Source organism: Gopherus flavomarginatus, chromosome 4 (genome assembly GCF_025201925.1).
Source record: "Gopherus flavomarginatus isolate rGopFla2 chromosome 4, rGopFla2.mat.asm, whole genome shotgun sequence".
NCBI lineage: Eukaryota > Metazoa > Chordata > Testudines > Testudinidae > Gopherus > Gopherus flavomarginatus.
This window is the reverse complement of record NC_066620.1, coordinates 117831414-117844520: the sequence shown is the minus strand read 5'-3', so window position 1 is coordinate 117844520 and position 13107 is coordinate 117831414. Positions and strand designations below refer to the sequence as shown.

The 13107-nt window shown below is 44.7% G+C and overlaps 1 protein-coding gene across 5 annotated transcripts in view; it reads left to right on the top strand.

Annotated features, from left to right (window-relative positions):
- LAMA2 (laminin subunit alpha 2) overlaps window positions 1-13107 on the top strand; it is a 515739-nt gene that overhangs the window by 420862 nt on the left and 81770 nt on the right. For all 5 annotated transcript variants that reach the window (XM_050949373.1, XM_050949372.1, XM_050949374.1 and 2 more), the window contains 2 exons: window positions 1727-1865; window positions 7513-7615. In XM_050949373.1, the coding sequence (XP_050805330.1) occupies window positions 1727-1865; window positions 7513-7615 (242 nt within the window). The remainder of the gene's footprint in view (window positions 1-1726; window positions 1866-7512; window positions 7616-13107) is intronic.

Below are 13107 nucleotides of genomic sequence, written 5' to 3'. Positions count from 1 at the left end.
AAGTTAGGCTCCTAGATAAAAGTGGCCTAAGTGCGCATCCAACTCCCATCAACTTCAATGGGATTTATGTGTCCAAAACATTTCTATAACACCTTCCAGATGAATGTTTCAAAATCCTTTACAAGCAATCATGAATTTAGTCTCACAACGACACTGTAAGGTAAGTAATAGTTCATAGATGGAGAGACTGAGGATATGTCTAGGCTGCAATCATTGGGTGTGATTGTGGCTGGAACAGACATCCCCGAGTTAGCTTTAATCTAGCTAGCTGAGGTCCCAGAGCAGTGAAATTGCTTCAGCATTGGCTGTACAAATCTGCCCAGAACCCTGTTGCAGCTTCACGGATCCGGGACCCAAGCTATAGAGTAAAGCCTATCTCAAGTATATTTACCCACGCTGCAATCACACCAATGATTGCAGTCTTAGACATCCCTTAAAGAATGAAGAGGAAGAGCGATTTGCTCAAGGTATAGCACTCAGAACACGGACCTTTTGATCCCCTGTAGTCTGCTGTAACACAGCCTCCCATCTTCGGCCATTTTTGTTTTTTCAAAGCTGCTGCATGGATAAAATCACATCTTTTTAAGTGTATATTTTTAAAATTCCCACAGTAATTTACAGCTTTGGAACAAGCAGTTTATCTCGGTGCCCACATCTTTTGTAGATAACTAGCAGGTCCAGTTCTAAAGACTTGTGAGTAGAAGCTCTTAGCAGCTATTTCCATGCCAGGGTACAGTATCTCTGGGTAACAAGTCACACAATTACCTCAGATAAAGTATCTGATTTGATACTTGCAAAATTACCGGTTTTGTATTCAATGGAGTCATATCTGAAAAGTAATCTTTAAAAATTGAAGCTTTTAAGTGGTCTTATGTGTGAGATCAAGAGGGAGAGGAATTACACAGTCTTGTGTGGGGATATCCTGTCACCTTATGTCAGGATAAAGATATTTACCTCAGACGCTTAAACACTAGACAGTTGTACTTTCTATTAGCTATCTATGGTATTTATATGGACCTCATTACCATAGTATCTATACGCCTCACAATCTTTTTTATGTATTTAAACTCAGAACTTGGCTAACCTCACAGGGTGTTGTATACCAGTATTGCTAAAACACGGAGAGACTAACAGTGATTGTACACTTAGAGCTGAAAGTGTACTTTATGACCCCAGGAGACATACCTATACTAGCTCTGAGCAAACTAACATGCTAAAAATAGCAGTATAGCCGCAGGAGAAGCTCACCACCCCGAATACGTCCTCAGGCAGCTAGCTGCTGCAGCTACATGGCTATTTTTAGTGAGCTAGCATGGGTACATCTTCTCAAGATGGAAATAACATCTCAAGCTCGAAGTTTAACTGTACTGTGACTTGCTCAAGATCACCCAGGAAGTCTGTGGTGGAGCAGGAAATTGACTGTGGGTTTCCTGAGTCATAGTCTAATGCCCTAACCACTGGACCATTCTTCCTTTCAACGTGAAATATCTCCTTAACCCACGGTATACAAAACTATTATTTCTCCATGTGACATTATGAAAATAAAATTTGACATCCCCCCTTAAACACTTAGCACCCACACTCTGGAAACCTCAATTATGGTATTGTGCACTAGAGCCAATCATTAGAAATCTGGGCTGTTTGGCTCAAAGTGCCAGTGCATTTTGCTCTGTTGAGCTACAACTGCAGTTTTTAATGATTTGCTCTACCTTTTCTACCCTAACAGAATCCTTGCTGAAGCTAAAAACCTCTCATTCAATGCCACTGTAGCTTTCAAGGCATATAGCAATATCAAGGACTATATTGACGAAGCAGAGAGAATCGCCAGGGAGGCCAAGGCCCGTGCAAATGAAGCTATGCAACTGGTAAGAAAATTGAATGATGTCTGTTGGAAGGGAAGCTCAGGCTGCTTCTATATCCCAGGCCCCCTGCACTCCCTTCATTCAAACCTCCATGCTCTACCATCCTACTGCTCTATCTATACCCTCTCCTACTGCAAGAGCCCCCAGTTCTGAGACTATATCTCCACATACTCCTAGTCTATGTCCCTCCTAATCCCATTTTCTCCTCTGTGCCCCCTATGCTATCCTTTTCTGGACTACTTCCCCTTTGTTTTTATTCCTCTCTCACACCCTTCTGCCCATGACTCCCCTCACCCCCCATCCCTGACTCAAGCCAGCAGCTGCTGCAACAAAGCCTCAAGAAGGGAGCAAGTCAGAAGAAATCTTTATCTTGGCAATCCCCTACAATAGCTCCTTACAAATATTTAAGGGCATTTCACCACAACAAGGCCATTGAAACAAAACAGAACTGGAGATGGTGGGGCCAGTCCTTTCTGCAGATGTGATGAGCCACACAAACTTAGGAAAACTTTTGGGGAAGGAATGGCAGAATGATTTTTAAACACTGTAAGCAAAAAACTGCATTTCCAAACTGTACCAAGCTTCACAGAAAAGCTTCATCCCCAAGATGAGTTGCAACAAGTAAAATTTCAGGGGGTTGGTTCTTTGGGAGGGTCAGGGCAACTAGAGGGATTTTAAAGAGGTGTTATAATGGGAAGCTAGCTCTTAAACTTCAACTATGCAGGAACTACCTCTGCTCTACAACAAACTCAGCAGAGGCAAAAAGCCAGGGATATTTTGTATTGGGAGTAATGGAGGAGTTAAAAGCTTATTGATGGAGGCAAATATGTGACCAACTGACCTGTGCCTCACAGACACACAGGCTGAAAATACCCCTGCAGATTACAGAAAACAGTGAAATTGGAAAGTCCCTATTCAAGATAAAGAAATTGCGCTGATACAAATAGCTAGCAGAAACAATACAAATCCCTGTGGATTCAGAGTTACAAGGCTAGAAATAAAGACAATGTGACCAGTCCATATTCATGAATAAGATAATAAGGTCTGGATTTTAAATCAGTGGTGGTTACATTTTTGGCAACTTCAAATATTAACTTACTGTTCAAGTAGCACTAATTATTGAATTTATCTCTTGATGGGAAAACGGTGCCTCGCATATTGATATGTGCTGGTGATCTATAAACATTGTTCCTTCTATCAGAATTACCAATTTTAACACAAAGGCAAATAAAGAGTAGTAGGTTTGTTTTCAGAATAAAAAAAAGAAAAATATCTAATAATAATAATGATAAATAAATAATAATAATCTCTATCTTTTGGTCCTTCGATGCCTCAGAGACAGTGAGGGAGACAGATATTATGATGGTTGAACGGGAAAGGAGATGCAATAGTCAGGAAACAAAGCAGGTGATTGCTATATGGCTACAAAAGGGCATATGTCAGAGAGGCAATGAACCAGCTGATTATACTATAGAGAGAAAAAGGATAGATAATTTGAAATGGAATGAAGAAAGGATGTGGATAGTGTGATATAAATAGAGACAAATGTTTAGCAAGTAAGGAGACCAAGGCATGATTAAGGCAGCATATTTAAGGGCGTTCATTCTTATGGACTCAAAAGGTATAGCCTTATTTGTTATATGCAAGTTGTGTAGAATAGAGATCTAACTGATAGAAGAATAGGAATGTGGAGGAAACTGCTGCCCTTTTTCAAGTAATGAGTTTAGGGAAGTTCTTCTTGCTACGTATTTGCCATTCCTGCCCTACATAACATATAATAAAATACCTACTTCTGTAACACACAGGTTCTTCAATAGAAGTGTGATGTGTGGCCATTTTAGGGTTTTATTTATGTTAATGGAAAGGATGCTTTCTTTTAAAATGAAGTTGACTATTAAAAGCTAGAACTAAAGAGACTAAGAAGCATTGAAGTAGCAGGAAGCCTGATTGATGACTAGAAAATATAATCCATATTTAAAAATATGACAGAAGAATTCCTCCCATTTTTTTTATGATGGATTCATTCTCCCTTTTAAAAGCAAAATAAATTAATCACTGATGCAGCTCTTCCAGTATTCAAGCAGCTTACCACTGCCCATTACTTAGCCTGGGTAGCGATGGTGATCGGGTTATCTGACTGAAAAGTTAAGTCATGATAAAGTGATTTTTTAGTTTTAAAGTGATGCTTCAAGAGATATTTTAATGTGATCATATTTTTTTGAAAGTGCAGGTGTGGTCAAGATCAAGGGACTAGGGCTTGCTCTATACTACAGAATTAGGTTGACATAAGGCAAGTTGTGTCAACCTAATTATGCCAGTTGCTCCCACTGACGCAAGTGCCATACTACACTGACATCCTAACTCCAGCTCCTCGAGAGGCGTACGGCTTATGTTGGTGTAGTTAGGGCGATGCAGTGTACAGGGCCGGCTCCAGGCACCAGCTAAAGAAGCAGGTGCTTGGGGCAGCCACTATGAAGGGGCGGCACTCTGGCCACTATTGGGGCAGCACTTTTGGGTCTTCGGCTGTAATTTGGCAGCGGGTCCTTCAGTCCCTCTGAGAGCGAAGGACCAGCTGCCGAAGAGTAGAGCAGCGCGATTGCACAGCCACAGCTTTTTTTTTTTTTTTTTTTGCCACTTGGGGAGGCAGAAAACCTGGAGCCGGCCCTGGCAGTGTAGTAGACACTGTATTACTTACATTGGCTGGTGACTGTCATTCTGGTCAGTTTCACAGCTCCAGCCATGACAAGAAAGCTTGGGGCCCCTTGGTGGCCTCCAGGTAGAGCCTGGCTGCTATCACAGCTCCTTGCTCCCAACCACGCTGCTGCCTGTGCTCCCCACTCCTGCTGGCAGCCCTGCTGCACCTGGGCTCACTGCTCCCAACTGTGCTGCTGCTCCGACTCCTGGTTCCTCGATCAGGGAGCCGAGAAGTCTGGGTGGCTGCCCCTGCTCCTGGCAGGGAGGCAGTTGGGCTCCCAGTAGGGAGCCATGGGGAGCTAAGAGCTCTGGCTCTCAGCCCCCCACACTGCCCCTCTTCAGCTAGTGGAAGTGCTGTGGTGAGGATGCACACCAACAACAGAAGGAGGGTAGTGTGGACATGGTTCGACAGTGCTTTCCTTTTTCTATCATCCATTTTTTAGCATATGAACTGATACAGGAAATCTAAACACTGTATCAATCCATATGTCTAAACACACAGTATCACCTGCTATTAAAACATGAAGGAGTTCACCATTACACATTTGCCTACACACATAAACACTCACGTTGCACACAGTAAGTTATTGGTAATGTCTGTGCTTTTCGTTACTTCAACATCTTATGAGCCACAAATCACCAAAATGCACACTTTGTATAAGATGCTTTGATTAGTTGACTCTTTTTGAATAGCATATTTCCTTTTAAATTGTTTTCAATCTGTACATCTCTATTTATCTCTGAAAAGGTCTTTGTAAATATTATCTTTATGCTGTATGCAGTGCAATCAGGATTGCTGGCACAAATATCGGCATGGCCCTAATTACTCAGCCCCTTATTCAACCCACATCTTGTTTTTGCATTGCAAATGCAGCCTTTCCAATTCATTGTATCTATTATAAACTGCTTTAATAGCCAGTCAAGCAAGCCCAGCAAATTGTTAATAACAACAAAAACGATCATTAAATCTGAAGTTCCATGCTCACAGAGTGATCATTCCCTAGCTTCTGAAGCTCAAAAGGAAAAAGAACATAAAAACATAATCTGATTTGACAGGTATATCTGCTGCCAAAACTGGCCAAACATGCCTCCTTCAGGAGCAATTCCCTTATTGCATTGGAGATCAAGTAATGATTGCTCCTGGATACTCTTTTTAAGGGATTATGGGTATCATTTTTTACTACATGTGCAATGGATTACATTAGCTGTTACTCTGTTAAAAATAGATATATAAAACCCAGCTCTGCAGCTTTTATGGGTATGTTGAAATTAGCTGTTCCGTGTGCACGGTGACTGCAGACCTTGGGTCTGTGAAGCCTTAAGTGAGCTTGGAAGTGTGGAATACTATTGCACAATAATGCAGTCGCCTGGATTTTGTTTCAAGAGAGCACTTAAGCACATGCTTTAGTCAGTCCCTATTCAGGAAAGCACTTAAGTATGTGTTTCATTCCTATATGATAACAACGAGCCTGAAGCGGGTAGCTGTGTGTATATAGAGTACAGCACCATAAGAAGTAAAATGCTCCCTTACAGAGAACCACGCTGTGAGAGTGTATTGAATTTCCAAAGAACCCAGGGCTTCTGACAAGATTTTTATATGAGCAGGCAAATGTATGGGCTCTAATGTACAACAGAGAAGTGGGAGAAATCTGCGAGTGTTCAAAAATATGACCTCTGGGCTTTATGGGAATATAAATATTAAATAATAACACTGTCATTTAATTGGCATGTAGTTAATTTTTAAGTCCATGTATCTGCCCTGGAAAATGAAAAGTGATTACTTCTTAATTACGTACTAGTTACAAGGCTATGACCCCTGAATAATATACAATGTTATCTGGCTGTAAGGAGTATTCTCAAAGAAATGCAGTCTGTATTATGGAGTGACCAGAGTTCATTCTCTCAAAGTGAACAGTAAATGATTCAGATTCTAGAGTATTTCCTAGCAAGTTAAAATACTAATTTAATTTAGAAAAACAGTTTTTCCTATCAGTCAACCTTTGAAGTGTAGGTGCAGCTTTCCGCGTTTCTCAAAAAATGAGATTTTTAAATAGTATTTAGTAGTTAAGAATTTCAGATTTAACTACACCTTACCTTTTTGTCCCTCTCCAAAGCCTATTTTCGTTCATTTCACCTTGACTGACTTGGTTTGATTCAGGAAATACAATTGCTATGAGAATATCTCTGTGGTCTATACTAGAGTCTGTGTTGTGAGATCTAGTCTATTTATTAAATATTTTATAGCTGTTGTTAGGGAGAAGTACTGAACTGTATTATATTATTGTGTCCATAGTTGCAGGAAGAAATCCAGACTGAAAAAATATGTTTACAAAGATTTGAAAAAAATCTGTTCCCAGATTCTATTCTGCTAATTGATTCTACTTCCCTATGTTAAGTTCTCCTCACACCTTCTATGGGTCATCTCAATTATCACTTGAAAGGGTTTTTTTCTCCTGCTGATGATAGCTCATCTCAATTGATTGGATTCTTTCAGTTGGTATGCTTACTTCCACCTTTTCATGTTCTCTGTATGTATAAATATCTCCTGTCTGTGTGTTCCATTCTATACATCTGACGAAGTGAGCTGTAGCCCACGAAAGCTTATGTTGAAATAAATTTGTTAGTCTCTAAGGTGCCACAAGTACTCCTGTTCTTTTTACATTCAGAAACAATTTCTCTTTCTCTCTCTTTTATTAACTTCATCATTGACACTCCAAGGAAGCCCTGGTTTCTTGTAAAAATAAAAGTAAATTAATAAGTGAAAAGTATTTTATTACTCTCTGTTGGAGGACCAATGTAATGGCAACAGCATATAATTCAGAGTACATTGAAGACCGCTTAAAATTTCAATGATTCTTCAGCTAGATCTTCCTCCTGTACTTTTTATTACTTTAAACTTGCCCTGAATCAGCTTAAAAATACTTTTCTGTAAATGACACTGCTTGTTGGCCTGCAGGCATCTGGTCCTCAAGGATCACTGAAGGATGGTGCCAAGAACTCACTTCAGAAAAGCTTCAGGGTTCTTAATGAGGCCAAGAAGTTAGAAAATGATGTTAAAGGTATGTGTACTATATATGACATTAGTTTATGTTGATAAGCTACTAAGATCTGGTCTGTTCCTGGTGCAAGGAAGACACATCAGTGGGAAATTAAAAAAAAAAAAAAAAAAAAAAAAGCTCAGCAGGGGACACTGTGGCCTAAATGCAGAGCCTTAGACCACTAGGTCATCCTGATAGCATGAAATGAGTATAATGTGTAACTTTATGACTATTTATTTAAGACTAGCTTCAAATTCTGACTGTTGGTCCATGCAAAGTCTTAATGAAGTAATATATGCCACCATGGGCTACCTGGCTACGGTAGGGCTACTTGCTCCCTGATACTGGTGGGCAGATAAGGCGGGGTGGGTAATGGTGGAGCCTTAGTTTCATCACTGATTCACTGGCTACATTAGATGAGCCAGTATTATAGATGGTGGGTAGTAATTTACTACTGTTACAAGCCAGCAATAAATTACTACCCCACCACCTAGGAGTAAGGATGAAGCAATGTAGGTTTTGCAGCGAAGAGCGATGTCTGAGTCATAGTGTTTCCCTGGACTACTCATGGCTTGGTGTTAGAGCTAGGAAGAGAATTGAGGGTTTTTCCACTGAAAAAAATGTTTATCAAAATTTTCATAGGAAAATTCCAACTTTTCATTTAAAAATTATGATGTTTCACTTTTCAATAACTGAAAACCATAAACATTAAGCCCTAAAACTGCAGATTTGGGGTTAACAATTGTCAAAAACCAAACGAATTTTAGTTTTTAGCAAAAACTTTTTTGCTGTTTAGTTTTCAGTATTCCAATGGAAAAAAATCAAACATTTTTGAGGAAATGAGACACTTTCAGTGAAAATTTTCATTGAATCAAATGCAATTTTCTATTGCAAAGAATTTTCAACATAAAATTTTGACCAGCCATAGTTGGTGCAGCTGATACATTATTTCTTGCTGAGGGCTTTGCTTAAAGTTGAATACTAGCCCTTAAAATATGTGCATTACCTTAATATATAGTAAAGCTGGTCAAATCATATTTATATATAATGTATTTGAATATTTTCCTATCAATTATTGAATGTATTATTGGTTAATATATTTGTCATTATTTGACCAGTACATCTTGCAGCCAGTAGTAGCCTACTTCCAGAGCTTTTTATCCAGATAAATCCTAAACTGTTTTATAAACTACTTAGAGTATACAAAATCACTTCTTGTAACACTAATGAACAGGGCTGGTGCCACCATTAAGGCTAACTAGGCAGTTGCCTAGGGCACCAAGATTTGAGGGGGCCAAAAAGCAGTGCCCCTCAATTTTTTTTTTTTACAGCGTTCCTCCCCGAGCGCGTGGTCGCTGCTCCACTTCTCTCATCTCCCAGGCTTGCAGCACAAATCAGCTGTTTGGTGCCGCAAGCCTGGGAAGAGAATTAGAGCGGGGGAAGCATGCTCAGGGAGGAGGTGGAGCAGAGGTGAGCTGGGGTGGGGAGGTGCCACACAGCTCCAGGGGGGGGGGCACCTCAGAATGGGAGGAGCGGGGGGCTGCCACAGGGCTGGAGCGGGGGGGGCACAAGGTGGAAGTTTCACCTAGGGTGCAAAACTTCCTTGCACTGACCCTGCTAATGAAAGCCATCTGTGGATGGAGCAGAATATAACATCTGTTTAATAGTTGTCAACAACTCTCCATAACAGCTTGGGATAGAAAGTGAAGAAGACCTTATTGGAATGAAACTGAAGGGGAAATATTTGGTAAGCAGAATACAGTTAGCCACTTTGAATTTGGCCAGTACTCTGAGGTTCTTCTTCGAGTGCTTGCTCATATCCGTTCCAATTAGGTGTGCACGCACAGCGTGCATGTTCGTCAGATGATTTTTACCCTAGCAACACCTGGCAGGTCGGCTGGGCGCCCCCTGGCATAGCGCCACTATTGCACCGAACATATACCCCTGCCGACTCGTCCACTTCTCAGTTCCTTCTTACCACCCGTGTCGGTCGTTGGAACAGTGGAGCGCAGCTTAGCTGATCTCCACTTCCCTAGCTATTCACTCATTCTAATACTTATTGTGTATATAGTTTTATAGCTGTAGTTAATACTTTTAATAACCTTTTGTTAACGTAGTTAGTGTATATACTTCAGAGGGTTGGGGATTAGCCCCTTCTCCTCTCCCGGTGCCCAGGCCCATGCCTGGTTTACCGGGCTTCAAAACGTGCTTGGCCTGCTGGCGGCCAATGCCAAAGGGAGACCCCCACGACTCCTGCCTAAAGTGCCTGGGGGAATCCCATCTTACAGACAAGTGTCGGATTTGCAAGTCGTTTAAGCCACGGACAAAAAAGGAACGGGACTTTCATCTTAAGCAGCTCCTAATGGAGGTGGCCCTCACTCCTCCGTCTTCGGCACCGAGTGCCGCACAGTCCTCGCTGGGGAGAAGTGCCTCGTCGACACCGGAGAGCGCCGGCACCGCCAAGATGCCCCGGCACCAGCCGTCACCAGCCCAGAAGCCAGCCCGGCACCGCTCCCTCTCCCGGCGTGCCAAAAAGGTCAAAACTCCTGCTGCTCCAATATCTATACCGCAGTCTGAGCATCAGCCGAAACTGAGTCGCCTGGCACCAACAACTGCTGCGGCACCGGCAATCTCGGCACCATTGATTCCGGCCATGCAAGAGCCGTCGAGTCCGGTGCATGACAGCTCCCCGGCACACACCTTGGTAGAGCTTATCGTTCCCACCACGCCAGAGACCTTTTCGACGGTGAGGGAACTCATTGCCCTAACGGAGCCCACCCTGCCTCAACCCCCGGCACCGCCGGTGTGGGTTATTGCATCAACAGGGAAGCCTGTCCTGGTCAGGCCACCTTCCATCGACACCGCAGGCAGGCACCACTCGAGATCGAAGTCTCGCCAGCGTTCCCGATCTCGCCGCCTGTCCCGATCTAGGTGCCGCTCGCAGTCCGAGTACCAATCTCCTTCTCGGTACTGGTCATACTCACAGCATCGCTCAAGATCCCGCTCTCCGGACCAATACTCCAGATGGTGGTCCAGCTCCCGGTACCATTCATGCCGCAGCTGCTCTCACCATAGAGCTTCACGATCCCGGTTAACCTCCCGGCACAGCACTGGTCGCAGGTCCCGGTCAACCTCTCGGCACCGGTATGACTCCCGGTACCGCTCTCCGATGCGGCACGAAGTACGGTACCCTGTGCACAGGGCTCCTCCTCACGTGCTCTCTGCTCCGCCATGGCCATCACGGCACCCATCTGAGTCTTCGCACGCTGATAGCGCCGCATATGGGGATTCAGAATCGCAGAGCCATGTCCTCCAGAAGGCTCAGGGCACAGAACAAGCGCCTCAGTGGTCCTTCTGGATGCCTTGCGCATATCACCAGGCCCAAGGCGAACCCACGGTTCCATCTCGTTCCGCCCTGTCGGAACATCGTGCACCAGAGGCCACCATTAGCCGCCCTCCTCCAGCGGGTTCGGACGAATTGGCTCTGGCGCTGGACCCTCAGGTGTTCCCGGACCCTGATGCTCCTCCAGAACAGGAGTCACTAAATGAGCCAACCATGCCGGGTCTGTCATCCACTTCTTCACCAGACGAGGCAGTTACTGGTACTTTGTCATCGGGCCCACCCCCGATCGACCTCTGAGCCCACTAGGACCTTCTCCGGCGAGTCGCCTTAAATATCAACCTCCAAGTGGAGGAGGTCCCAGAGGTGGAAGACCCGGTCATAGACATACTGTCAGTGGATGCCCCAACTCGCGTGGTTCTGCCATTCATCCGTTCCATCCAAGCCAAAGCGGACACCATTTGGCAATCTCCGGCATCTATCCCTCCCACCGCCAGAGGCATGGAAAGGAAATACATGGTACCCTCTAAAGGGTACAAATACTTATATACCCATCCTCCTCCATGCTCTCTGGTCGTTCAATCTGTGAATGAGCGAGAGCGCCATGACCAACAAGCCCCTGCCCCAAAATCGCGGGAGGCTAGAAGGATGGATCTATTGGGGCGTAAAGTCTGCTCCACCTGAGGCCTCCAACTGCGGGTGGCTAACCAACAGGCCCTGCTCAGCAGGCATAATTATAATACCTGGCAATTGGTGAGTAAGTTCGCTGAACTGGTCCCACAGGACTCCCGCCCGGAATTCCAGGCACTTCTGGAGGAAGGGAAGAAAGTGGCACGAACTTCCCTACAGGCCTCACTCGACGCTGCTGATTCGGCGGCCAGAACCGTGGCCTCGGGAATTACAATGAGGAGAATATCGTGGTTGCAGGTCTCAGGTCTACCTCCTGAACTGCAACACACTATTCAGGACTTTCCATTTGATGGACAGGGCCTTTTCTCTCAGAAAATGGACCCTAGACTCCAGAGTCTCAAAGACAATCACATCATCATGCGTTCCCTCGGGATGCATACTCCGCAAACCCAACGGAGGTCTTTCCGTACCCAGCCTCAGCGCCCTTACTCCTCACCCAGGCCACGACAAGACTTTAGCAGGAGGCGTGGTCGCGGGAACCGCAGACGGCAGTCGGGTTCCCAAGGGGGCCAGAATAACGGTCTCCCGCCAAACCATCAGTGGGACCAAAACCGAACTTTTGAAGGTGTGCCCGAGAGCAGAGCACCAGTCCTTCCCCAGGATCCCCTTCAGTTTTCCAACCGCCTTTCCTCCTTCCTCCCTGCGTGGGCCCAATTAACCTCAGATCGTTGGGTCCTACGCACGGTGGAATTTGGATACCACCTCCAATTTATTTTGCCCCCTTCCTACCCACCTTCCCTCCCCGTTCCTCTTCAGGGACCCCTCTCACGAGCAATTCCTCTGGCAAGAGGTTCGTACGCTCCTCTCCATCGGAGCTATAGAGGAGGTGCCGGAGGAGTTCAGGGGCAAGGGATTTTACTCCCAATATCTCCTAATCCTCAAGGCAAAAGGAGGTCTCCGACCCATCCTGGACCTGTGCAGTCTCAATGTCTTTCTGAAGAAGTTGAAGTTCTGCATGGTGTCCATGGGGACCATCATCCCATCCTTGGATCCTGGAGACTGGTACGCTGCTCTCGACATGAAGGATGCATACTTTCACATTGCCATTTACCCTCCGCACAGATGGTACCTACGGTTTATGGTGCACCATCAACATTTTCAATTTGCGGTCCTTCCATTTGGCCTCTCCACCACCCCGCACGTGTTTACAAAGTGCATGGCTGTAGTGGCCGCCTTCCTCCGTCATCAGCAAATACACATCTTTCCTTACCTAGACGACTGGCTTATTCGCGGCATCTCCGAGGCCCAAGTCACCAGGCATGTTGCCATAATCACGGACCTATTCTAGCGGTTGGGCCTGATGATCAATCTAGTAAAGTTTACTCTAGTACCCGCTCAAAGAATAGAATTTATTGGGGCCATTCTAGACTCCAAACTCGCAACAGCCTGCCTTCCGCTACCCTGGTTTCGGACACTAGTTTCGGTCATAGAAAGCCTTCAAACTTTTCCAATGACCTAGGCCTGCACCTGCCTCAGCCTTCTC